At 42.4% G+C, this 27,172-nt stretch overlaps 3 protein-coding genes across 4 annotated transcripts; 2 read left to right on the top strand and 1 right to left on the bottom strand.

The window, feature by feature from the left end:
* Window positions 1-792: 792 nt before the first annotated feature.
* Window positions 793-12,935, bottom strand: xkrx (XK related X-linked). Its single transcript, XM_037077244.1, has 3 exons — window positions 12,078-12,935; window positions 3,835-4,094; window positions 793-2,475 (listed from the first exon to the last, which is right to left on the bottom strand). The coding sequence occupies exons 1-3, from the start codon at window positions 12,434-12,436 to the stop codon at window positions 1,619-1,621; spliced, it is 1,476 nt and encodes a 491-aa protein (XP_036933139.1). The 5' UTR covers window positions 12,437-12,935; the 3' UTR covers window positions 793-1,618.
* On the top strand, window positions 12,873-22,159 carry arl13a (ADP-ribosylation factor-like 13A). Of its 2 annotated transcripts, none has more exons than XM_037077246.1 (10): window positions 12,873-13,008; window positions 18,567-18,683; window positions 19,340-19,410; window positions 19,500-19,752; window positions 19,886-19,991; window positions 20,080-20,285; window positions 20,373-20,481; window positions 21,124-21,400; window positions 21,489-21,605; window positions 21,725-22,159. In XM_037077246.1, exons 2-10 carry the CDS (start codon window positions 18,625-18,627, stop codon window positions 21,778-21,780), a joined length of 1,254 nt encoding a protein of 417 aa, XP_036933141.1. In that variant the 5' UTR covers window positions 12,873-13,008; window positions 18,567-18,624; the 3' UTR covers window positions 21,781-22,159. The 2 variants fall into 2 exon arrangements, with proteins under 2 accessions (XP_036933141.1, XP_036933140.1); XM_037077245.1 differs by lacking the exon at window positions 12,873-13,008 and adding an exon at window positions 17,201-17,317.
* Window positions 22,160-24,603: 2,444 nt separating this feature from the next.
* On the top strand, window positions 24,604-27,172 carry tmem35 (transmembrane protein 35). The gene is made up of 2 exons (XM_037077247.1): window positions 24,604-24,824; window positions 25,732-27,172. The coding sequence occupies exons 1-2, from the start codon at window positions 24,705-24,707 to the stop codon at window positions 26,095-26,097; spliced, it is 486 nt and encodes a 161-aa protein (XP_036933142.1). The 5' UTR covers window positions 24,604-24,704; the 3' UTR covers window positions 26,098-27,172.

Here is a 27,172-nt window from a genome sequence, read left to right as displayed (position 1 = left end):
TAGTGTCCCTCTCCTGTTAGTCCCACGTATTTCTAAAAAACCCTTTTTATTGTGTCAGAAAAATAACCGTTTGTAGTTTTGTGACATTTTCTTGCTGATCCAGGAGTTTATGTCTCTTAAGAAATCTGTCAACTCATAAAGGAAAGTAACTATTTACTTAAACTGTCAGACAAATGCAGTGGAGTAAAAGTATAAGAGTGTTTTGCCTGTGGGATACAGTTTGTTTAGCAGATTACATTAACTTTTCCCCCATTTTTGCATTTTTAATTTTAAAGGAGACATATTCTGCTTTTTCCATTCCTTCCTTGTTTTATAGTCTGAAGGTTCTTGAGTATGTAAAAGGTCCGGCAGGTTAAAAAGGTCAAAGTCCGCACCAAACAGAAGCTCCTCTCTCCGGCAGAAAACAGAAATTCATCCTTCATTTTATCACAAACATTCAACATCAGCACAGTTGCAGAAGCTCAAGCTGTCAGACAAATGTAGAGGAGAAAAAATACAACAGTTTGCCTCCTGATAGTAAATCATCAAGCTCTGTGCTCACATCAGGGTTTTATCTGAAACTAGAACAAGCAGGGAGTTAGTAGAGAAAAGAAGAAGAAGAAGAAGAAGAAGAAGAAGAAGAAGAACAAGAAGAAGAAGAAGAAGGCGTGAAGCGGTTCAATACATTAAAAAACAAGCACGACGCGATCGAGCCGTTTGACCAGAACGCTCCACCGCTCTGCAGGAAAAACGGGAACTTCTGATCAGCACTTCAGATCAGTACTTTTGGGACAAATAAAAGGTGAGAATGAAGAATGTGTGCAGAGATTATTTTTTATTTAACTTTCAAGTAAAACAGTAGTCAAGGCACTGAACGAACAAACATAAAGTAAAAATAACACACCAGCTGAAAGCACTGTAGTGAAGTAGAAGCTAAGTTCCATGTCAGTGTTGTTAAGGTTTAGCTCTGAGACACACACACACACACGATATTCACCAGCTCCTCACACACTCCCACGTGTCCTCTGCCAAACTAAAACCTGTTTTTTTTTTTGTTTTTTTTCTTCTTCTCATCAAGGCAACCTGACTGGACAATGAACAACAGGAGGCATTCATCGCAGCAGGTTTATGCAGTATGAGGAAGATGAATTCTTGTTGGATTTGATTTTTTTTGTTGTTTTTTTTTTAAACTCTGTTTTAGTGCAGACGCTAACATGTGCAAAGGGAGGCATTCAACCCTGAGAGGAAGTCAAGCCGGTGGACTTCGTTCTCTCTCCCCATCAGTCTTTTTTTCTCGGGCACTTCGGACACACTTGGCACCTTTCCAGCACACCTGGCTCGGTCCTGAACGCGACCTGCCGCTGCTCCCTCAACGCGGCCTTTGTGCATATCTCCACATGCTACATTCTTTGGTGGACTGGGGTGTTGTGGTGCCCTAAGTGTTCGTGATCGTGCACCTGAGAGAAGTTTCCGTGCACTGCGGGGGGGGAAAGAGGCACAAGTTTGTTCTCTAACTCAGAAAAACACAAAAACATTCTGGTTTTTGTCTGAGAGAACTCGAGATCTTGTTCAGCCGCTCCAGCTTCGATCCAAGTCCACATCAGAGAGCTTCATTCAGTTTGTTAATTTACAGCCCACCTCAGGCTGCTTCCATGATGTCTTCAACGATAGCTGTCTCCCGCCCTCCCAGCTGACTGGTGAGGTCGGGTTGTTCCGAGTTTTGAGGGTCCAGCAGCTCCAGTGGCTCCTCGGGCACCAGCACCATGGTGGCCGCGTTGGAGTAAGAAGGCGCCGGCTTCCGTCTCGCCTCCCTCGCTCTTCTACGGCAGCAGATGCAGTGCAGGCAGTCGTGCACGTTGTACTTGAAGAGGCGTCTGCAGGGGTGGCAGAACTGGTAGAAGAGCAGCATGAAGAGCACGGCCAGGCTGTAGCAGATCAGCAGCTGGACGGCCAGCAGCGGCGCGCACACGTACTCGTAGAAGTCTGATTTGTGGAAGTACCAGAGCGCGATGAGGATGAAGTTCTCGACGAAGCGTCCGCAGTAGTACATGGCCAGGCGGCCCCAGCGCTGCTTCCTCTCGATGAGCTCTCGGTGGGTGAGGTCCAGCTGCACCGCCGACCAGCAGAAGATGTTGATGCAGGCGTAGAGCAGCGTGAACATGCTCAGCACCACCGTGGTGCCCAGCTTGGAGAAGTTCTTCTCCACGTCCTGAGTCAGCGAGCCTTTCCGGGCCCAGAACTCAGCCCAGGGGAGGAAGAAGAAGAAGAGCAGGTTCACCATCCCGACGAGGATCACCCAGTGTGTGAGCGCCGTGCTGAAGAGGACCAGAGCGGTGATCCGGGTGGCGATCTCCAGCCCTCTCCACACGATCATGCACATGTAGGCCGCGGGGCGCAACCGCACCTTGTAGTCGTCGTACCTGATCTGGATGGCGAGGACGCTGCACACCAGGGCCCCGTATATGACGGAGATCAGGGTGATGATCATCAGAGCGCCTGAGAAACAAACAGAAGGCATCTGTTGGCATCAGACAGTATGAACATTTCACGATTTCACGATTATTCTGACCAAAATAATTATAATTCATAACATCATTTAATATTTTATTCTGCCAATAATCATCAAAATATCCAAACAATTCTTTAAAATGGCACTGAAACATACTAGAATCACTTTAATTTACATTTTTAAATTGAAAAATTGAGTAAAAATAAATCATCAGGCCTTCCTGCATTAATAAATGGTGGAAGACTACAAGTTATCGAGCTTGTCAACTTTTTAAAGTCACTCATGTGAGATTATTCAGGATTATCTTGATAATTAAAATTCAGATGAGCCTCAAACGTGATATTTTCTTACATGTAACCAGGTGCTGTTTGGCCACACTGTGATCACAGCAGTGTCACGACATCACACTGAACAGAAACATACATCGGAGACATTTATTCTGCCGACCGGTCTGAGCTCTGAGCGCAGCTGTGCCTTTCAGAGCTGCTAGTCGGCAGCAGACTCTTGTTCTTGTCTTAATGAAGGCCTGACTGTTCAACACTGCATCCACTGACATTTAATAGTGTCGTCAGTTTGCTTAGAAACATCCCTCTTGCTACAAGTCCCCATTTAAAAACAACAATGTGATATTTTCGAAAAAAACAAAGACGTTAAATCCCGACCTCACACAGATCAGTAGACATGTTAACAGAATAAAAGCAGGGCGGATCTCTCACATCTATAATATTTTTAATAGAATAAGGAGATAACTGTCTCCCATCACCAGCAAAGAGTCAACAGTAAGAAGCAGCGCTGCCACCAGCGACACTGAGCTTCTTGGGAAGGTTTACTGAGAAAAATAACAAATGAACTCAGTGGAGATGTAACATTAGTGTGTTGTTATATAAGAGGTTATAACACAGAAAAGGTGCTTGAGGTTAGTTTGCCGTGTCAAAGCACTGATGTTGTTTAAGCCATTGTGCTCTAACATCCATTACAATTATGATAACCATGTTTGAGGAGATGACTGCAGGATGGTGTGTAACGGCTGATAGATCAGAATTGGAACTGAGGCATCGGTCACGCTCTGAGAGACATCTCCTTATCCTACAGCCTCTTAATAACTGTGGAGAGAAATGAGAGCGCACAAGTGAAAGGACTTATTGGGTTGTATCCATTATTTAAATCTACCATCCTTATTAACTGCACTGAGGCTGGCAGTGGCATTTAATTTGTACTGTAGACTTGGAGGTGATGAGTCTCGTAGACCTGCCGACCTCAAAGAATGTCATGATTTGGGATTTCAGGCTCGCCGAGAACACAAATAAAGTAGTGATTTTTGGATAAACCCACATAATGGCTCTCACCTCTCACAGGGAGGAAGTATTTCTCCTGGATGGTGGCGTACAGCTGGAGCGTCAGCTGAGGCGTGGAGCCCAGAAACGCCTGGATGACCGCGGTGCGCTTGAAGGCGTTCCTGTGAGTGGCCAGCGTGCGCTCCGATTGGCCGATCTCCCACTCCATGGGCGTCCCCTGCCCCTTCTTCAGGCTGATCTTCCTGGAGATGGTCACGTACGGCTCCTCCCTCTTACCTGCCTTGAAGTAAACCACCAGAGCCTCGAAACACCTGAGGAGGCGGTGAGGGAGAGAGAGAGATGGTGAGTGGAGGAATATTTCACACCAGCAGAGGGCGGTGGAGCGTTTCGTTTGAGTTACAGGACACCACATCTGACGCTGTGATGCCTTGTGTCCATATATCAACAGTTAATCACAGTGTGAATACGCATGATAAAAATAGGACAGTATCAGTTGCAGCGGCTTGTTTTCAGTCAAAGGATTAAAATGACAGATATATTTTTTCTTTACAGACACAACACTGATCTGATAGACGTCTTAATAAATCACAGCCAGACAAACACCAGCACTAGCAGTGAGTATCCACCAGAGGGCAGCCAGAAGACAGAAAACACATCCTGCCCGGGGCCTGAGTGTAGACGCTGAAAGGAAAGTCTGGGTGTGGTGCTCTTAATGTTTGCAAGGTAAATGCTCCTTGTGTTCGCTCACAGGGTGGGAAATCGACACCGTTCGTGACGAGGGAAACATGTTTTTCCACTAAAAGAGGTTTCAGGGCAGAAAGTGCAGACTGCTACTTTAAAAAGGAATTCAACAAATATTGTCAAAGTCAAATTTGACTGTTGAGAGACCTAATTCAAGCACTTCCCAACTGTTTATTCAAGGCCCTCATGACACAAAAGTTGTTAATTTAATTACAGTACAAAGTTTAAAACTGCCTGGACTGGAAAGGCAAGGTTTCCTCTCCGACAAACAAATGTGAGCGCTGTAATCCTCGACTAACTCTGTAAAATGACCGTGAACACACATCGCTGCACATCTGCTCGCAGCAGACAAACCCGGTCCTCCGAGGATTCCCACTGCTGCACCGAATCTCACATCACTGTGCAGGAATGTGATCTTTAGCCCCAGAAATCTCCAACGTTGGACATCAGACGTTAAGAATCCCAAGAAGGCAAAAGTACATTCTTTACTGGAGGAGAAGCACAGATGCTTCTGTACAAAAAGAGTGATTCAAGTTCTATACTCGAGTGAAAGTGAGAACGTACAGGCTCTGAAATGTACTAACTGAACCTCCTGTTATATTAACAAAGCTAGAATCAAAAGGATTCGTCCCCGCTGATCGTTAAAGCATCACAAAGACAGTTGCAGGGCTCCGGACTAACTTGTCCTCCTGAAAATGATCTTTTTTTTCAATCTTAACGGCATTACTGCTGAATCTTTCTGCCTTGATTGTTGAGTCTCATTCCCAGGACGTCAAACACCGACATTTTGGACTGGTGAAGCGGCAAAAAAATTGAGAAAACAAGAAAATCCAGACGGAGGGCTGCAGGACTGTTCTCTCCATCCGAGTCTCCCTCTCTGTCTACGTCTTGTTACATCTGATTGATTGAAATCCTGCAAAATAATAGTCTTTTATAATTATCATACTCATATATAATTTCTCCAGGTTTTTATATTTTTGTGCAGTGGAATCGTGGCTGGTTTTTTTTGCGTACTTGTGTTTGTATTGAGGAATGTGGATTCTCTGCTGATTAAGCAGGGAGGGAATCTGCATCATGCCACGTGTTGTTTTTAATGTATCTTTTAATTAAACAGTGTTAATTGTATCCTGGTGTGCGCTGGAATAATGATTTTTTTCCTCTTTTTGTCCACTGTGGTTCGGCCCTGTATCACCTGCGACCAGAAGAGAAGCACTGGTGTTCACCAGGTATCTAACATTTCATGCCAAATAAAAATAATCGATAATCCCCCTCAAATGTATAAAACTAGAGTAACGAGTACAGATATATGTTAAAATTATTATTATTAAAATTAAAAGTCGTCGGATATATAAAAACTCAAATAACGTACAGATACATGAAACATCTGTGTAAGTACAGTGTTTGTTCTTCTCACATGAATCTCCGTCTTCATGGTTCAGCTGTGTGCTGCGCCGACACTCCCGACTCAGCAGTCGGACATTTTCAGACGCTGTTGCTTCAGCTGCTACGAGAATGGAAAGTTTACTTACACACAGAACTCCCTGAACTGTGCCTGACCCAAATGTTGGAGGCCGGCAGAGGAAATCTGCACACTCTTATCTCTCAACCAGCCCATACGAATAACGCTTACAGTGCTTCCTCTCCCAGACTGATGAGAGTCAGTCGGCTTCAGTGCACGGTGTCTGTGATCGGGGAACAGCACAGGCACCAAAACCTGCTTTACTGACATATTTTCCCCTGGAAATCTGGCAGCACAATGAGCTGAGGGTATGAGGGCTTCTGAACTCCAGCCAGCGTGCACTTAGGATTCTGTAAAGCGACCGAGAGACAGCGAGGCGGACTGAATTTCACTTAGGGGAAGGGAAAAAAAAAAAACAGCATTACTGATGAATGCATTAGCAGAGAGAATCAATATGCTGACTTCCAGGGTAGCTCTGTGCGGATTTATAAGAGGAAATACAGGCCGCTGCTCTGCATCTGCAGTCTAAACATGCAATCTGTTCCCTCACAAGCACTGTGGTGTAACAAATACCACATGAAAGAAGAGGAACTGCCTTTTTAACAGAAGTCCAGGGGCTGCTGTGACATCTGAAATACTGTTGTTCTCTGACTAAAGGGTGCGCAGGACATTCAGGAAATTCTTTCAGCAGCTCTTTAGCAAGATTTGGCCGCTCGGGATTACCACACAAGGCTCGTCAGACTGTGGAGAGCGTCGAACACAAAACAAGAGGCTCTGCATGCCGAGACTGGTCCGAGCTGACGGAGTAATTGAGGAGTTTCTGTCCCTACATTGGGAGCAGGATCCTCTTCTCAAGACAAGTCGGGACAAGGTGCCAGATTACCTGACACCCCCTCTTCCTTTACTGACTGTCAGGATACTGTGTCACATTTTCTCCTGGTGGACTCCAAAACAACTAATACAAAGAGGTTTTAGATGCAGTTATCTGTTAAAAAGAAATTTAAAATGTGAGTCGAAATTCCACTTCCGATAACCGACGTGTTGTGTGTGACAGCGCGGCCACAAGATCAGAAATTACACCATCACTGGGACACACAAGAAACCTCCCATCTGAGCCGAGAGGAGCCTGTTTACAGCAGCTCAGTGTGGATACAAGAAGAGCTGGAAACAAAACAGAAGAAGAGAGCGCAGAGCGAACCAGAATGAAACGTTCTGTGATTTGTTTTCTGGCTCTAAGAAGGCATCAGAGACGTGACGGATGATAATTTCACATTAGAGATGCAGCCGGCGCGGTGACACAAACTCTCTGATACCGAAAGCCGTTTCATCGGTCACGGCTGTTTTAAATCACTTTGCACGAGCAAAGTGTTCTGAGGTGGAGGAGAGACGTGAACAGGGTCATAAACTAGCGAGCGTAGCTCAGAGATAACAGCTGCTTTTGGTTTTAGCAGCGAGAACAAAAATCCTGGATAAATTCTAGTCGTGCTACTGAAGCAGCGCGTCTCTGTGGACGGCAGGGTCAGTCCGACAATAACGTGGTCCAGACTGAATTATTTAAACAACTATAGACGGACTGGGATAGAAATGTGTACAGATATTGCACAGTCATAGTCGCTGTAAGCATGTTAGCATTTAGCTTGAAGCTTCACAGCAGCCTAGAAGCGACTTTCCATTCTGTTTATTTGTAGTTGTTGTTGGCTTGTCCAGGCTTCTATACCAAACTGATTATGAGGCTCTAACAAGAGAACTCCACCCATTACTATCGCACTCTATGACACTGTTGGACTCTTATCAAAATCGAGGCAGTAAAAGTGGAGATGTCGCAGTTTTTCCTCCACACATTCTCCTTTCCTTTTAAAAAAACCAGGTGCCCACATTGCGATTCAAATGCCAACACTTGTGTTGCTGACGTAGCCCGGAGCTGTTGTGTTGCAGAGGTCTTCTTCTCACCGCCACACCTCCGGATATTTTTGATTTCCTAACTTGGAGTCTTCAAGCCGAATGCTGACTCAAAAATGTGTCTGACTTCACATCACAGCTCCTCCGCAGACCTCTGAACAGACTCTGATCTGTAAATGTAATTACAGCCAAACCAAATCCTAAACACATAAAATGAAGAAACAATCTCGACGGCGATCCCTCAGATTTATCTTTAAAGAATTGTGACCCACACGTGTCATTTTGCATTTGGAAAGTAAATCTGTCAGTGCGAACTGGTGGCCAAACCATGTGATGGTGACACAGTTTCTAAATAACCTCGAGGAATTATTTCGCAATTTGGCGGCACGAACAGGATCTTAAAAAAACAATGACTGATATGCACAGAATTTATTCTGTCTTGCCTCGTCAACGTCGTTGCTTGAAGTGATCACAGAGAAAATACTCCAATACTGACACACCTACGATAAACTAACATGACTGATTTATCTCTACTATCAGTCCAGATAATCATGGAACGTCTCCAGGCCCGTGTATCACACACGAGACCTCTTTATCTTCAAAATAAAAGTCTTTTCTGTCTGAACTAATAAGTCCCACTCGGGGGTGAGCAGTCTGACCATGATAGATCGTGACGGATCTTATAGATGTTCACATTCTTCTTTTCAGGTAGAAATCGCTGTATTAAAGTCTGATTACAAACGTCACATAACCTCAGTGACTTGTGGATGTGTTTTATTGGTGCCAACTGAGAAACTGTCTGGCTGTATTCTTCAGCACATTATTGATTTTTTTTTTTTTTTTTAATCGTGTAAAGCTAATGTGATTAAATAAATTGCGTTTATATCTTCTGGCCAGATCGTCCACAAAGCCTCTCCTCTGCTACTTCCTCATAACCAAAAAAGTGACATATTCAAATTCCAAACAACACGTCCAAGCTACAGATAATATCACTGACATGTAAAACTACGTGCAGACTGAATGTTTAGCTGGCTTTCTGTTGACTGACTAAAAGAAGAAACAATCGCGAACACGCTCGCTTCAGATTGAAACAGACTGTGAAGCTGCAGGTGGTGTCCTTCAGTCACTATCTCCCGTGTGTTAATAGATAATCATAGATCTGGGCCTGACCTTGATCCAGTTAGGTGTGGGAACAGAAAAAAGAACTTGTGATTCGTGAAGATTCGTGAAGCGCTTTTGGCTCAAATGTCATTAAATCAGGAACAGAAAAGACGCCTGTGTTGCTGCATACACTACAATATAATACTGAAGATAAAATCACTTCCTGTCTTCTGAAAGGGATTACAAAGAGCTGATCTTCATTTTGATCTGCATACTTCTTCCCATATCTGCAAACTGTTTTGAAATACGTCCCGAATACACCAGGCAGCACTGACAGCTGAACCACATATCAAGTCATTTTTGTGCCTTTTAGCAACATTTTCTTCCTGTGGCATAATATCCTGCACGCAGCTGAAGAACAAGGTGGAAATTCTTGCCCTTTGAAAAGCGACACGCCCTTCGTTTCATTTATAGCGGCTCCTCGGGGCTCAGTGCTGACAAATCAAAGTTCAGAGAGGGAAGACAGATCGAGGATCAGGTAGATTGGATTCAAGAGAACTCGACAACAGAGTCTCCGCCTCTACCTCCTCGCATGAGTCACGCTTCGTCAAACAGGTCTCTCAGCCGAGACCAACCGACTCTATTTAACTAAGAACACCTCCCCCAACGGAAACAACATCTCTCTCCATTTAAAAACACAAACAACATGTATTTGCTGCTTTTCATAAATCTACCAGCCTGTCACACTCATTGTGGCTTTTAAGAATTAAGAAAAAAAAAATATCAAGCTGTGTTATTTCCGGCAACATCTTTAACCTCCTCTGACCTCCCGTCTCCTCCGGAGGTCTGACGGGTCGGCAGCACTGAGGCCAGTCGTGCCATAATCCTGACATGAGGTCATAAACTGGGCGGTACAACCGATAAATATGTGTTACTAGGGCAGCAACCAGCTCTGCAGAGTCGTTCGACTGGCTGACTGTTTTTTTTTTTTTTACAGTCTCGACTGCAGGCAGGGGTTCACCAGAGGACGTGACCACACCGTGAGGGAAGATTTCAAATTAAAAGAAGCTCGGGGCTCCTCATAGTCTACGTCTGTCCTTATTTAACTGTCTGGGTGATGTGGGAGGTTGTTATGTTCACGTCGTCCCTCCTGTTCGTCACACCGGACAGGCCTTCCATCTGGACTGTGATTCAGTCAACAGCCTGTTATAACAAAATTAACGCGGCTCATTATGTTTTAGTTGATGATCTGCAACAGAGCGATGCCAACTGTCAGTCAACATTAGGGCTGCAAAAAAACGGAGTATTTAGTCTGTAAATATGATGATCAAAACACCACAAATGTCTTCAAATGTCTTGTTTTGTTTGACCAAATGTCCAAAGCTCCAAAAATGTTGAGTGAACAATGAAATATAATGATGAGAAGCTTCAGATCCTCACATTTGAGAGGCTGGGTCACTAGTTTTGCTTGGAAAAAAAACAAAAACTATTAATCCACAGCAAAAAAAAAATGATGATTATTCTCTGATCACCTAATCGATGAAGTATTTTCAGCTCTATCCAGGATCCGACATTTTGGAAACAACTCTCGGATCCATAATGATTAATGTCTGCTGCATCACGCCGCTCTCAGAGATCCTTGGGCTGCTTTCATGTACTCAACAAAGATTGTGAACTCCATTAACTCCACCGCGCTGGAAAAGAGAGCTGCAGGTCCAGTTAGATGAACCGCCGACACCAATACTGATAACAAAGTATCAATTCTGCCAATACTGATGGTTTTGTTGTTGTTTTTTTATGCCCCCCGTGTGACAAAATCGACAAAGAAATCTTGATCATCAAAAACAAAAAATAAAAACCACTGTTAGCTGACAGCTGTTTGAAAGTGATTCAATCAATCATTACACCATCTCTGATAAGAACTTCACAGCACACACAAACTGATCACAGGGAGGTCACCAATCAGTAGCTGGTTAATGTGAAAGCTCAAACGTGATGCGACACATCAGATAAACATCTGCTGCCGCAACCCGTGAATGATATCTTACTTGCTAATTGGAGTCAACAAGTTAAATCTGCTCATCTTCAACTTTGTTGGACCAACAATCAAAAAAAGCCATTTACATGAGAGAAAATCATGAAATCTTCAGATCAAACAAGCTCGGGTGATTGATTGTTTTCCACTTTTGTTCTGACCGAAACCAAAATCTCGTATCACAACAGCTGCTGATCTCAACTGACACATCGCTGAAGGTCACAGTGAACAATTCCAGACCTTCTATAATAAAAGTTCTAGTTTAGGAACTTTCTAGTTTGTTTAGTTTAGTTGTTTTAATTGTTTACTTCAAGTAGAGCTAAACATTATGCAAAGAACATCATACTGATACTGAGATATGAGTCAGAACTTCACTGGAAGAGACAGAAATGATGATGAACGTGCATTTTCCTTGACAGTGACTCTGGACACCTCTCCTGTGATCTGTGAGCTGGTGTGACAGACAGGGAGCGCTCTCCATCTAATGTTCCTTAATCAATCAATTTATAACCCCGATGCCTTTTTAATTACAGCGTATTATTCATGGTTACCTGAACGCCACACCAGTAACTGAGGGACACGTTCATCAAGAGTGCCGGTAAACATGCAAAGGACAAAAATAAGATGAGTCACTTAAAAACAAACAACTCACTGGTTTCCTTTCAAGAAAAATATGTATTTGTATTGTAGTACTGTACAGTATACGACTAATACCCATACTGTATTGTGTAGTTTCTGGGGAGTTTGAATAATGTTCCAGGATATTCTGCTTTTTCCCTGTTTTGCCATGAGAAAATGGAAAACTGGTCGACTGTTTTCCAGGAGCCCTGTTCATTTATACTGGTCTGTTGTGACACATTTGGGTTTTGCACTTGGCCTTAAAGTGATTTCTATAATATTTCGATAAACAGTTCACCTACAAAAAAAAAACTGCTCATTGGCTGAAGAGGTGGACAAACATGGAAACATTATTTGGAGTGTAGCAAACTATCACGATTCACACTGAATAGCCATTTATCATGCCAGCCACACCCATCACCGTGGCCCCACCTGACCCACCTGATGACCGGGCCCATCAGCAGCAGGTGCAGGAAGAGGACCAGGGGCCGGTCCCGACCCAGGTCCCTGTGGATGAACGTCAGCGCCAGCTGAATGAGCACGGCGGGCACCAGCATGAAGGTGATGGTGAAGCCCAGCCAGATGTTGTCCTCGGACTTGTGGTACCTGCTGCAAAGCATGGCGGCGGTGATGAACTCCGCCAGGTAGAGTACGGTGGCCAGCACGACACTGAAGGGAGCGTGGACGTAGCTGTGATTCACCACCAGCATGACCCCGTTCTCCACCACCACCGAGGGGCACTCCTGCGGGTCCAGGTCCGAGATGTCCCTCTCGTGCTCCTCCATGGCCACCTCGCTCATGATGTTGTCTGCGTGTCACCGAACCGCGCTAGAAAAACATCACTTTTAATATTTGCGTCCCTTGTTGCGTCGTCTCTCCCAACTTTCCACCAAGTTAATCATCGCTAGTTTCACATTTGCCCTCGTTCAACAACTCGGCTGCACGGCCAAACACTTGACGAGCCAAATCTTTTTTGTTTGAACCGTCGTACGTGGCGCCACCACCCTTGTTTAATCCAAACGACAGCAGCTCACAGTCGGCAGCGGTATCAGCGCTGACACCGGCGGAGTTCAGCCGCGTCATCGGCCGGTTCATAACAGACAGTCATCGTCACAACTCGCGGAGGGTTTTTCTTTCTTTCTTTTTTTTCTGTCGCTCAAAGTTTGATTCAGTTTGTTGTTCCTGGTTCAACACACGCCGACGTCTCCTCCAGAGTCTGACTGCAGACTGTAGGAGGTTTTTTGCGGACTCGTGCGGCTGCTGTCAGCTCGTGTTTCCAGACCGTTGACGCGCTGCGCTGTCACTAACGGCCGCGGCAAGTGAGCCAGAAACACAGGGGCGAGACCGGAAGTGAGGGGCGGCCGCCTTCAAAGTAAGAGAGATTAGAGATAAGATAAAACTTGAACGTGGCTCATCACTGAAAACATGTGTATATATATGTATATTTATATATATATAATAAACAGACATGCAACAATGACTGGCTACAGCTACTCTGGAAATAAATATGTAGGCATACTACATAATAATATACATATGCCTACTAAAATACTTACCTTTTATTGTAGTTATTTCAGATGAATTTATTTGTGTATTTCTGTGTTTATACAATGAATAGAAAAAAAAATGAGGAAAAATGGTGATTATCAGATCTGATAATCAGTTGACCCATTATATACAGTTTATACATACATTTAATTATGTTTATAATTTACTTTAACTCGTACTTTTGATACTTAAGTACATTTAATATCAGATTCTTCAGGACATTTACTCAAGTACTGTTTGTATGGTTGAGTTTCACTTTTATCAAAGTCATATTTTAATAGGATATCCTCCCATGTATGACTTAACACTGGCTACGGGCCCAATACTACTACTACTACTACTACTACTACTACTACTGTCAAAGGTCACAGTCATACAGTGTCAGAGACTTTGAACTCTATCTATTATAACTGCAAGTATCAGCAGATAAAGAGAAGGATTTAGTGTTAATTGAGAGAAACACCAGGGTTTATTTTTACATTTCTAACTAACTGACACTGATACAGTGAGAATGCACTGTAGTTTTCTTACTTACAATAATTGGGCCGTCCAAATGGAAGCACTTCAGAGGGCGAGCACACAGAGATCAGTTTCTCTGCACTTCCATTTTTAGTTTCCACCAACAGGGCGGACTTGGCCTTGTTACGGCGACCTGCGGGCCTGTGAGTGAACAGGTGCAGCACACACACACACACACACACACACACACACACACACACACACACACACACACAGACTGAATCAGCTACTGAAATGTCACTCCATCTTTTCATTCACGTATTAAACACAGACATTTCCTCATTATATTACTGTTTGTTAAAGCTAATGCAAACAAGGATTTCTTCTATGAGAAAGGTGCATGATGTGTAGCGGCACACCCACACTCTCCGTCCGCAAAACATGTCTGTGTTGGTGTCCTGTTTTATTTTACTGAAGAGATCAGAAATCGAGATACATCCAGGACGTTGGATGTTACTCTGCTGCCATTTCCCCAACAACAACAGAAAACAAAACCAACAATGGGAGCTGCTCTGTACAGTTTTAATAACACTCCTGATCCCAAACATGCCGACCTCTTCCTCCATTCAGATCTCATCTAAATCAGTGACATCACCCTGGTACTGTGAAGGGGGGTCGACACAGCTTGCGAAAGGCTCGTCATTACTAATGCATGTGATTGGTGAAGCGTTGGTGTGGGTCAGTGACTTCAGACTGCAGAGGCTGTGTGCTCCGTGGAGCCTGGGGGGGAAGTGGGAGACGGAAACCTCATTACTGAACAGCAGACATGTTGTATACAGTGTTACCGGCCAATCAGGTCAGTGAAAGGCTACACTGCCGGTCTCTGTTTGAAATTCTTTGCAAGCGACCAAAATAAACAATTCCCCCTGCCTGATGGTTTGAGCGACTTTAAAGGGATAGTTTGACATTTTGGAAAGCATGTCTGTGCCTTTGTGCAGAGAGATAAATGAGCAGATTGACACCACTCACATGTCTGTGCGTTTTATTATGAAGCTACAGCCAGGCGATAGTTAGCTTAACTTAGCTTAGCTTAGCTTAGCATGAAGACTGGAAAGCGAGGGAAACAGCTAGCCTAGGACAGTCAGATGAAGAAAGAGACAGAGCTCTTGATACCTGGACTGGCAAAAACAAAAGTCAACAAAGGAGATATTCTTCCACTAAACTGACAAACACATGATTTGAATTTTTTCTCTTTTACCAAACTAAGACAAGCGACAGGTACATAGTGATATCAGAGAGTATCAAGCTCAATATGAGCAGTAGTGAGTGGCTGTGCTGCCCCCTATACTTTAGGAAGAACCTTTTGAATTCTGGCCCTTTCCTGCAAATGACATCTTTTATAGCCACATGATTACATTTTTATGTGTGGACATTCGAGCAAAACAGACTGGTAGTTTGAGTCTATGGTCCAAGTTTATTGGACTAAATAATCAACATTTGTACTAAAAACAATTTACATTGTGCACCTTGAAACCAAAATGGAGAACTAATTGTAAAATCAGCGATGCGTCATGTTGCGTGGGTCGTGTCTGTGATGTCTTGATGATCTAGTCACTTCCTCTCAGCTGGCACATGAACATTCAGAAAATCACAACATGTCTTTTATTTATCTACTTTTTTGTACACATTAAACAGACCAGGTATAAAGTCTATGTCAGTGAACTTTAGAGGCTGATCAGTTGGCTAGTCCTTTCCCTCTGTTGCAAGTCTTTATGCTAAGCTAGGCTAACTGACCTGCCAGCTTTAAATACAATAATTATACAGTGTAATATTTATCGTATAGACCTAACAGTAGTTTCGATCATCAGAGCAAACGGTACGCTGTGCCGAAGTATTCCTTCAGTGTTAATATGGTACAGCAGAAACTGTGATGTAATCTGACTGTAACTCAGATTGCAAAATCAGCAGTCTGGGGTCTTTGAAGCATGTTTGCAATGTGGTGAACAGGAGCAGAGAGGGGTGTGGTCCCCAGCTGCTGCTGTTTTTTTTGCACTGTGTGTGTGTGTGTGTGTGTGTGTGTGTGTGTGTGTGTGTGTGTCAGCTGACACAGGGCTGTGGTCAGAGTCCGGGATGCGTCTACTCAGCACAGCCTGACTGGACGTAGGTTTAATGACATAATAAGATAAAGCCTCCACACACGACATCTGCTGCAGGTCTCTGGAAGCTGCCGTCAACATTTATTCAATTAAAGTATAATTTGGTTACAGCTGCAGAAGCTCTGCTCCTCAGTCCACTGTCCTTTTTTTAATTTTTGATTGACCTGCAAATTACATTATTATGTAAGCAGAATCAGCTGTGGACTGATACGTAGAGGCTGCGGATGGAAACATGTACGTTCAGCTGTGAGTGGGTTGAGATTTAGCTGCAGTGGTAACTCAGCTCAGCTTGTCAAGGACAACAAAACAGAGCCACGGTTTTATTTCGAGAGATGTTAAGATGCACAGCTGCCGTCAGTGAGAACAGAACTTGTGAGTGTGACGCCATCTAGTGGCTCGTTCTGCAGTGCATCATGTGCTTAACTGGCTTAATTACTGTATTAATGTCATTATGTAACATGATGATCCTCTGAGTGTCAGCATGTGGCACCCTCAAAGACATGGAACAGTTTTTGTTGTGCCCGACTCTCCTGTACTCTCCGGTTTAATAAGCAAAAGTTATTAAACATTTTAAAACAATAGCTATTTTTTTTTGTTTTTTGATTTTCTTTGAGGGTTAAAATGACAGTCTGATAATTGTTTTGATCTCTTCTGAACAACATTTTTATCTATTTATGGATAAAATGAGCTATTATAAATAAACCTTACCTGAAATTTACTGTTTATACACTATTTTATCTTCTTTATTATTCGCACTGCATGATATTTTGCTTTTTGACATTTTTATTTTGTTCTAAAGAAACAACACTCACTGATCAACAAGAAAACACCTCTAACCAAATTGAATTTCCATATGTTGTTGCTTGCCGGATGTTATAAAGGCAACATAACAGTAGACTAACACAACGTATCTTCACACAATAGATAATAAGATGTGCACATAATTTCCCACCACACACCCACCAGTAACTATTAGTGTACACACACTTACATGCTGGATACAATAAACATTAACATCCACGTGTTATTTGTGAAATGATCGCGTCACATCTAATCCAAACCAAGAATAAACAGATCCTCTATTGTGGGCTTTATTTCCAGTTAAAGCTGTCTATACTCTTGTCACATACATCGTAGAGTGACATCAACACGGTTAGGATGTCATTATCTCCTAGAGAGTGTTTAAAGTTCAGTGCAGCCTAAATGTGTCCCGTCGCTCTGTGTGCTCCCTCAGGAACAGGAGATCACAGATCACACCACCAGGCACATTTAGTTCTCTAGGAAGTGAATATGCAGCTTCATTAGGTGTATTTAGAGACGAACCACGCCATCCAATGGGATTGGTGATTGACTCAGGTGACTCTTGGATTGGCTGAAGCACCATAACAGTGTCTGGCTGCTTGTACCTCCCACATGGGGTGACCAGGGGCTTAGTGTGAGCCTGATTAGTTCTGTAGGTGCTAAAGATGTCAGTACAGAGGAACACCCAAACAAATGCATGGACGTAGACTTACTTCTGTGAGTATTCTTTACTTTTGTAGTAATTTATTAAACTTTCACGTCTATTAAATGTGATTTATTCATTCTCTGCCATCAGATACAGAAGGCTTAGTGCTTGTTGATTTGCTGCATTTGTCAACCACGTGCACTGCTATGCATCGTGTTTCTTTAGATGCTGATGCAGAAATATTAACAAAAATACAACATCACTATCAATGAGAAACACAAAGTAATCTACTGTAGTTTAAAACTTTTTACAATTTCACTTGGTAATTTTTCTGCTTAATGTTCTAGTTTCTCATGTTTTTTTATGCTTTCTGATGTCACTAAAATCAATCTATATATTAGCATATATACATATATATTTGTATGGCAGTATGGACCCAAATCAAACATGCATTTGGAAGAAAAAGCATCTTGCTAACAATTTTCTCTTTAACTTCAACAAAATAAACAAAATGCTTAAAATGGTGACATTTTAAATGAGGTTTTGCACTGTGTATGTTAAATGGAAAAACTGTTCTAATTCCTTCTAAATGTCTCTATGCCGGCACAGCAAATGCTCCTCTCACACATGTAAAACTTTAACTCAGGTGTAATTGGTGGTCGATCACCTCACTGTCTACTTCAGCCAAAACAGATATGGGTCAGCTTGTTGACAACACTGTAAAAGCAGGCCGCTGTAAACTGGCTTGAGCAGATTACGGAGCCTCAGCAGATACTCTGGACAAAGGACTGAAAGATCTGCCAGTGTGTTTTTTTTAGCACATGGCCTCATCCACACCTGCTGCCTGTGTATTACACAGCTAGAGAAGACTAGTCATAGTTTCCTATACATGGAGGAGATCTCACTGGACTCATGCATCATAATCAGCACCGTTCAAGATGAAATCAAGACTAGTTAACAAAGAAAAAACAAGGGGAATAATTTTGTTTGTAATAAGATTGACAGCAGAGAAACACTTTGTTTATCGATTATGATTGTTATTATCAGTGCAAGAAACTAAAACAAAATGAGCTTTGACATTAAAGTGGGTTTAAATGCTAAATTACAGCTAGATTTAAATCCTGGAGATTTGAGAGACAGACTTGGCAGTAAAGTGCTTGTCTGGATGTCTGACCATCTGTAGACCTGACTGTGACCCCCCCAGTGACTCAACCAACTGGGCCTATTTGTGTGTGTGTGTGTGTGTGTGTGTGTGTGTGTGTGTGTGTGTGTGTGTGTGTGTGTGTGTGAGTCACACTAAAGCCTACCATCTGTTTGCAGGTACCAGTTCCAGAGAAGATGGTGGCCATTGTGCACACCTTTCTCACCTCAAGTAAGCATGTTCAACCTGATGAGCAACTGCTGCACCTGGGTCTCCAAAATACAGGAGCCAATCAGGTACGGATGACACGCGTCAAGTGTTAAAGATGCAATATGTAAGGATCGACCGAGTGTCGAATTCATGCTCAAAACAAACAGTCGGCAGCAAAACACCAGAATAGACGCTAACTGCTGCTAACTGTAGCTGCAGTTTGATGGTTAGTGTATGTATTCAACTAAAATTCTGAGAGACTGCACCTTTAAATATATGATGAATATAGAAAAATATATAATTTCTGCATGAGCCTCATATTGAAAAACTTCTGAGTAAAAAAAAACCCCAGAAAAAAAACAGGTTTAGGTCAACATGATACATTTTTTAATCTCATTCCCAACTTGTTAAATAATGACACTTTGGGACTGTAGGTCATATTGCTCCCTCATCCCAGCTGAGCATGAGACTAAAAAAAAACTGATCAAACTCATCAATCAAATTATCCTGATGGTTGGTGATTAATATAATATTTTGCAATTATATTTTTCAGCTCAGTTGTTTTTAGAGAAAACTACACAAATCACACTTACAGCTTTCCTTTTTTCCCCATTTGTAGTCATGTGTAATTAGATTTTGTATGTCATGCACAGTTCACTGATTCCACCTGGTTTCCTGATTTCAACTTTCATTTAAAAAGCTCATTCGTGTGAAATTCATTACTGTGCATACTTCTCTGCAGGAAAACGACCATTCTGGTGGTTGGTCTTGACAAAGCAGGAAAAACCTCCTCCATCAGAGGGATGTTGAGAGGTAATTCAACGGCGACTGTAAAACAGGTTTAGAATTTAAAGTTCTCAGAGTTGAGGCACAATAAATGATCCACCTGTGTTTCGATTCAGTCCCTCATGGTGTGGAATCAGGACCCACTCAGGGCTGCATCCGCAGTGAGCTGAGAGTGGAGAACTACCTGGTCACCTTGCTGGACGTGGGAGGATCGGCAGAGTCCAGAGGAGCCTGGAGGGAGCTCTCCGGAGAGGCCCACGGGATCATCTTCGTGGTGGACTCCAGTGACAGAGGGAGGATAAAGGAGGTCAAGGAAGTTCTCGCTGACCTGCTGAAACAACCAAGAGTGGCTGGAAAACCAATATTAGTGTGAGTGTGTTCAACTAAAAGTGTTAAGAAACAGAGTAAACAGAGCCGCCTGGTGGCCAATGAGAGGAAATGCTGTGACAACTCATCTGCAGAGTCACTGAAAGCCTGCTGTGGTGAATGGTTTTGTTTTCAGGTTGGCGAACAAACAGGACAAAATGAACGCTTTGCTTGGAAGCGAGCTGATTGAGATTCTGTCACTGGAGACGCTGGTCAACCAGAGCCGCTCTCTGTGCCATATTGTAAGTCATAAATCATAAATCCCCTGAAACAGACCACAGACGCACAGAACTGTAAAGACACTGACCCTTTTCCCCTTCTTTCTCTCAGGAGCCTTGTTCAGCCTTAATGGACCTGCGGCGCTGGTCGGACAAGAAGACTCTGCGAGGCCTTCGCTGGCTGCTGCGTGCTGTTTGTCTGGATTATCCTGAGCTGTGTACTCGCGTGGCCCAGGACAGCAAGAGGCCTCTGGAGCCAAGAGAGAGAGAGAGGACGTGGAAATCAGAGAAAGTACGCAGAAAAACCAAAGGGGAACGGTAAGAAAAACTGTACGGATCAACATGAAACTAAACACGACAGATAACTTGATCTGAGCTTTAATGTAAATGTTTTCCTCCTTTCAGAACGAGATCTAGCAAGTCCGATCTTCGCCAGGTTCATCGGCCAAAAGACAAGGAGAAGAAACCCAAGAGTGAAGGAAAGCTGCAACCCATCCGAAACATGCTGCAAAAGGTTTGGCGACCATCTTGTTACAGCTGTAAAAACTGGATGCAATCAAACACAAAAGCTTGGCCATGAATTCTCGCCTCACTTAGTCGTGATGAACTCCATCAAAGAGGTCATCATTCAAAGAAAATGTCATTGTATTATCAAGGTTGTGGTTTGCAGCAGTGTCCGAACGGAACTGTGTTTCTCGTGCAAACGTCACAAACGACGAAAAAAGCAGAAAGTCTTCACATTTAGGAAGATGGAAACAGAAAATGTTACCTGAAATTGACTGAAACGATGAATAGAAGATCAAAATAGTTGGCAACTATTGCAGCTCTACACCTATTAAAAGTAGTAAATGTGAAGTATATTTCTACAGACACAGTCTTTGTTGTCTTTATTGGTTGAAATCAGCTTTTTCACCTGCGGGCTGTAAATGGCTATTATATTCTTTATAGATTCATCTGATTAGCTTCTCGATTTATTGACAGTCCTGATGGGTTTATGAATGTCATCCCTGTTGCCATGAGCCCAAAGTGGCATCTGAAAATGTCTTATTTTGTCAAACAACTGGAGATAAATGTTTGAACTGATCAGCTCATCTGCACAGTAAAATGAATGCTGCAATAAATAAATGTTGAATTTAAGGCCGGCTGTTGTTCACAGGAAGCTACTCTGAAAAAGAAGCTGAAGACGAAGAAGAAAAAGAAGCCAGTTGAGGTCAAGGAAGCTGAAAAGAATCGAGAAGAAGCAAATGATCAGGAGGAGGACGAGGAGGGCGACGGTAATGAAGGAGAGCAAGAAAACTCCGGTCACAGAGAGAAAGCCAGCAGTGCCCTGATCCCCCCCAAGAAGGACAAACCGAAAAAACGTAAAACAAAAGTGAAAGAAGAGACGCTGGACGCTCCAGAGACACCTGAGGATGACGAGAAGCCGCTCAAAGGTAGAAATCAGTCATTAATGTTCTATATATTTTGTTTGTTTGCTGTTTTAACAATGAAAATCTAATGTTTATTTTGTCCTCCATCTAGTTAAAGGAGAAAAGAAGAAGAAGAAAAAGATTGTCAAAGTGAAAAGGAAGAACAAGATCAACACGGAGGAGATGCCTGCAGCGTACTCTCAGCCTGTCGACCTGTCTGCAACCTTTGGTGAGCCTCATCCACTTCTTCCATCTGCAAATGAAATAAAATAACTGTTTGGGCTCTGAAATGGTGAAAAATCGGCTTCGATTTTTTTTAAAAAAAAAGATGACCCTGTCTCCCGATAGATCTTTACCGAAAAGCAATACTGGCTCTGAAGGAACGGCAGGATCAGGGACAGTGAATCGTGGGACCTGAGTGAAGGATGTGGTGCACGTTCAAACTACATCGCTTCACAGAATCTCACACCTTTACTGTTGACTGCTGCGTCTTTATGACTCTGTGTAGACGGTCACTTGAGACCTGATGCCCTGAACCTTTGGAGCAAAAACTGGGAGGTCCACTGTGTAGTGAAGGGCAGGTCATACACACATTGTCAAATAAAACATGAAATACAAATATAAAGATATACATAGATATAGATTTGAAAAACATATTTTGTGTATCTGGCCAAATTATTGAAGGAGGTTTTGTTTGTATGATTCTATGCAATTTTGACGTAAGGGAAAATGAACTAAAATTTAACTGTATGCTTTTTTTTTTTATTTTTACGATTACTTGCACATTTTCCTGTAACGAACAGACAAAGTATGGGACAATGTTGTCGCTGTGAAATTGTTTAATAAACTTTTTTTTTTGCCACTACTTGGGATTCTTCCGTGTTTACTGCACGTCACAGCAGCAAAGTATGTGTGCTACAAGTTTTTAGATTTAAATCAAATCAAACAGAGCGAACAGAGAACAAGATTGTTTAGCTGGATGTAAAACTTAAGATCTCCGTCAGATCCGAGCTCCGACGTGTACTCGTTCAGAGACATTCATCTATGGCGGCCTTCCAGTCGCCTCGACTATCTTCCACAATCCACGATTCCATTTAGTATAAAGTCTGGAGGAACTTCTGTATTTACCAGATGGCACCACAGATATGAGTCTTAGTGCTGCAGCTTCTGGCTTTGGCAGCTGTTCAGTTTCATCGATACTGACTGTTCTGTCCTTGACTTCGCTAACGACAAAAGTTGTTAAATTGACATAAGATTAGCGCCACTTCTGTGCCGACCATAAGTTTTCCTTTCAAGTCGAGCACAGCAGAAAAAAAGCTCTGCTGAAGCTTCAGAGTGTCTCATTTGGTTTTATTCTAGCTGTGGCTTTACATGCTTTTTGTGAAGCATCCCCGTTTTAAGTGGATCATAGGAAAACTATGGGATTGGGGATAAAACATGTTGTTCAGAAAAAATGAATCAAATATTTAGCCGACTTGTTCAGATGAAGGAGGGTTGAACAAAGCTGGTCCTTGACTGTGAAACCCTCAATTCAGCACTCCTCTTATTTAGAGCCACGGTTGCTAGGATACTGGCTAAATACTCTGACAAATAAAGAATAAATTGGGAACACAATCAAATTCCAGTGCACTTAATGAGAGAAATTTCTTTTTAAAGCCTTTTTGATTTGTGCCATTAATTTACACATATGATGTTCAAATCGAGAAAGTTGCAGTTTTTTAAGTAACTCAAAAGTAATGTAATAAGCAATATATTACTCTACGCAGACTATGATACTGTAACATAATGTATTACTTTAGAATGAAGGTACCGTGTACTATTTAATACACTGCATTTTGTAAGTGAGTCTGCAATTAACTTGATCAATATACATTTTTTGGGTCATTGGTTCTAATACAATAAAATACAAATTTTTAGGGTATATATAGTATACACCAATTTTAGTTTTCACTTCTTTTATGTTTTTGTATTATTATGTCTACTCCTGTCTCAATACATTGACAGCGATGTAAAAACCGAAGACACATTACTTGTCAGTGAAAACATACTTGGCTGTAAATTGTACATCTGTGTTTCTTGTCTCCTGCTCTTGGATGCAGCACAGAGAAGGGAACCATGGAACCATGACTTTTTGATTTTTTAAAATTTTTCATTCAAGAACTTCGAAGACATAAAAACACTGTGTACATGTTTAAAATTTCAGTCCACCCTCAGCACAACCAAACGTCAATGAACGAAACAAAACAAGACAAAACACAAAAAACGCAGTTTAGATGTTGTTGCTCCTTTATTCACCACTTGCAAGTGGGCGCTTCAACCATCAACATGTAATGGTTTCAGCTAAAGGCGCAAAAACCCAGCGTACACCCACATCTGGAGTCTATACATCACCACACTCAACAGTTAATACCTTTCAGAACTCAAAGCCAAAGATTAGACAAAAACAAGACATAACTGCAGTCAGTCCATTAAATGATGTTCCACTACTTTTTCATTGATTGATTTATTTTTGGATTTGAAGACAGAAAACTTCATCCAAAGGATAAAATGTTAAAGTGATAACACAGAAAACAAGAACACTGACATACTATCAGACAAAATCCACAAAAGAAAAGAACAGATTGCTAAAAGTTATGAGAAAAATAAAATACATATCCAGTAAAAACATAAATGATGCAAGCATAGACATTCGTTACCTTGTTCCATGAAAAAGGCCTGATTTCTAAAAGACTGTCGACAGTTTAAAGGTTTGGTGACAGGTGGCAAACTGTTCCATAACAATATAACAGTGTAAATTAATGTATTTGTGGCTGCACTACGGATGTTCAGTGGAAGTCAATATATTATATTATATTATATTTATATTATTATTATATATTTCAAATCTGTAACTTGAAATCTGTGCAAGCTTTCAAGCAATTTCATTTTAGAAATAATAAACAATACGTTTAATTATAAACATATAATCTGGGCAGACGTTTGATATAAAACATCAGTGTTTTTTGAGAGTGACATCTTTCTTAAAAATTTCAAGCCAAAATGCAACAAAATGAAACAAAAGTGTCTCCTAACATGCACATAAGAGCATCTGTTGATTACATCAGCGAAAATGTGACAGATATAGTGTTTAACAGGACTTTACATATAAAATTGTGAAACTGGACCTGTGGACCAGGAGGGGACCAGCGCGTCGCCATCTTTGAAGCTCCTCCTGAAGCCCCGCCCCCTCCTGGTGCATCTCCACCGGGAGAGAGGTTGGAAAAAAAAAACCGCCCAACTCTCATTCATTTCGGTGGGGAAGCGGTTGCTGCACGCACGGTGGCGAAAGATGGCCTCACCAAGGACAGTAACCATCGTGGCTCTATCTTTCGCTCTGGGGTTATTCTTCGTGTTCATGGGGACCATCAAGCTCACTCCGAGGCTCAGCAAAGACGCGTACAGTGAAATGGTGAGTAAACCGTCGCGATGCTGTGCCCACATCTGTGTGTGTGTGTGTGTGTAGGGGGGGTAAAAGGCCATTGTTCTGGGCTCTCAGGCTCGAGTAATGAGAGGAGATGCTGACCTAAATAATCAAAGACGATGCAGGGAAATTAATTCTGTCGATATATAGCGTTACATTAACCTGCCCCATGTGAAGCGTTACTTAGATTCCTGTGTATGAATTCCCGTGTTACCGCCTGTAACTACACAGCTAGCACACATGCTAGTCATGTATGTTCTAATGTAACACATCTCCGAACTGGTTCGGTCACAAAACACCAACCGTAAATGTTCCAGCCGTTGGCGAGCAAACGGAAAAAAAAACAAACAAAAAACAGGGATGATAGTGGAGGCTGCAAATCCACCATTCCTTCTTAATACGTTCTGCGACGTTAGTTCGTATAAACACCCCTAAAATCGTCATATTTTCTAGGTTGTATCTTCCTCGGTTGTGGCCTCATACATGTGTAGCAACATTAGCCGCTGAGCTGTTTGTTTAATATGAAGAGCAACATTAACGGCTGAGGAGCAATGGCGGCGCATTCGAGCAAATTCTGCGAGGTGCACCTGTCGTTGCTGATGTTGTGGAGGATGATAGCGGCTGTGACTAAATGCTTCATGCTAGAAATACAGAGCAGATATCCTCAGAGGATACTGTTATCATATTTTTATTCGTTTATAGGTTGAGTAATAGCCCGTAGATGAGTCGTGCCACCATGAGATGAAGGCATTCTGTATGAGTGTTCAACACTTGAGCATAGTGACCTCACGCAGTCCCTCAGTGACCTCATTAAGAGACACCCTGTGGATGTTTGTGTGACTTTACATCAATGTGAGATATCTTAAAAACAGATCTCTGTGTTTCTTCCTCCCAGAAAAGAGCGTACAAGAGCTACGCCAAGGCCCTGCCCGGACTGAAAAAGATTGGGATCAGCTCGGTCCTGCTTCGTAAGATCATCGGCTCTCTGGAGGTCGGCTGCGGCGTGGTGCTCACCCTCGTCCCCGGCCGGCCGAAGGATGTGGCCAACTTCTTGCTGCTGCTGGTCATGCTGGCCGTCCTGTTCTTCCACCAGCTTGTAGGAGACCCACTGAAACGCTACGCCCACGCTCTAGTCTTCGGTATTCTCCTGACCTGCCGACTGCTCATTGCCCGCCAGAGCGAAGACCGGCCGGAGAGAGAGGACAGCAGAGAGGAACAGCACATCAATGACCAGGAAAAGAACAAGGTCAAGCAGTCATAAGATCCTCTTCTACTTCTTTTCCAAGCTACAACGAAGGGAACCTGGTGCGCCTCCATGGATTGTAGTAATTAAAATTTTGAAGGAGTCACTCCCAGATATAACACCCCTCATCACACATCTCGTGTCCCGTCCAGCCGGCAGACTGATTTACTCTCACCTGCTCCTCTCTCTGCACTCTTAATGTGAAACTGAGAACTCCTGACCCGTCCATCCTCTACATTACCTTGGGACAATCATACCTGTGGAAACTGTGATGAGCTCGGCTCATTGTCACAATAGTCGACCCATTTCTTCCCCAACTTCAGTCCAACACTGTGTTTTAATGTGTTTGTGTTCTTTGTTTTCAATCAAATGTGAATTTCATTTGTTTCAAGTTGATTTGAGAATGCTGTTTTTTTTTTCCTGAAAGAATCTTTATAGCTTGTTTTTCTAATTTGTTTTTATACTGAAGATGGGAGAGACTGGTAATGTATGAACTTCAATAGTCCAAGCATGTTTCATTTGGTCTAGAGTACTGAACATAAACCAAAATGAGCACTTTGAAAGGCATTTTGTACTAATTATCAACAATTATTACATATCCGTGTCTTATTTTGGTGCAGTCTTACCAGCAGGCTATTTTAGAAAGAAAGAAACTGATAAATTGTGATACATTTTTGCAGAAGTATGCATGAAATCCCTCCTCCCTGGTAAAATAAGCTGTATATCCCCTGTTTCCTTTCAGTTCAGTCACCACAGTGAATTCGTTTAGCTGGAAAGGACAGCAGTTGCTGCCTCAGGTGTCTGCTGCAGACTTTGTGCAGCAGAACATAACAAAATCCAAAAAGTCTTTTTTGTCTGTTTAAAATTTAGAATTTTACCTTTTGTAAATCACAGCTGAAGTCTTAAACCTATTCACTGTCTCTTAAAGGTTTTGCTCATCTGTTTGGTTTTAATTTAAATAAAATATGAAAAGCATTCCTATTACGTTTTTTTGTTCAGGGATGAAAATTCAGTTGAAATTTCTGTCAGTTTTGAGATTCACAGTATTTCTGTAAATGATATACTTGAAATAAAGAATCGGAGGTGAGACTGA

The sequence above is a fragment of the Acanthopagrus latus genome, chromosome 18 (assembly GCF_904848185.1).
Source record: "Acanthopagrus latus isolate v.2019 chromosome 18, fAcaLat1.1, whole genome shotgun sequence".
NCBI classification, from domain to species: Eukaryota; Metazoa; Chordata; class Actinopteri; order Spariformes; family Sparidae; genus Acanthopagrus; species Acanthopagrus latus.
This window is presented reverse-complemented; position numbering and strand designations above follow the sequence as displayed.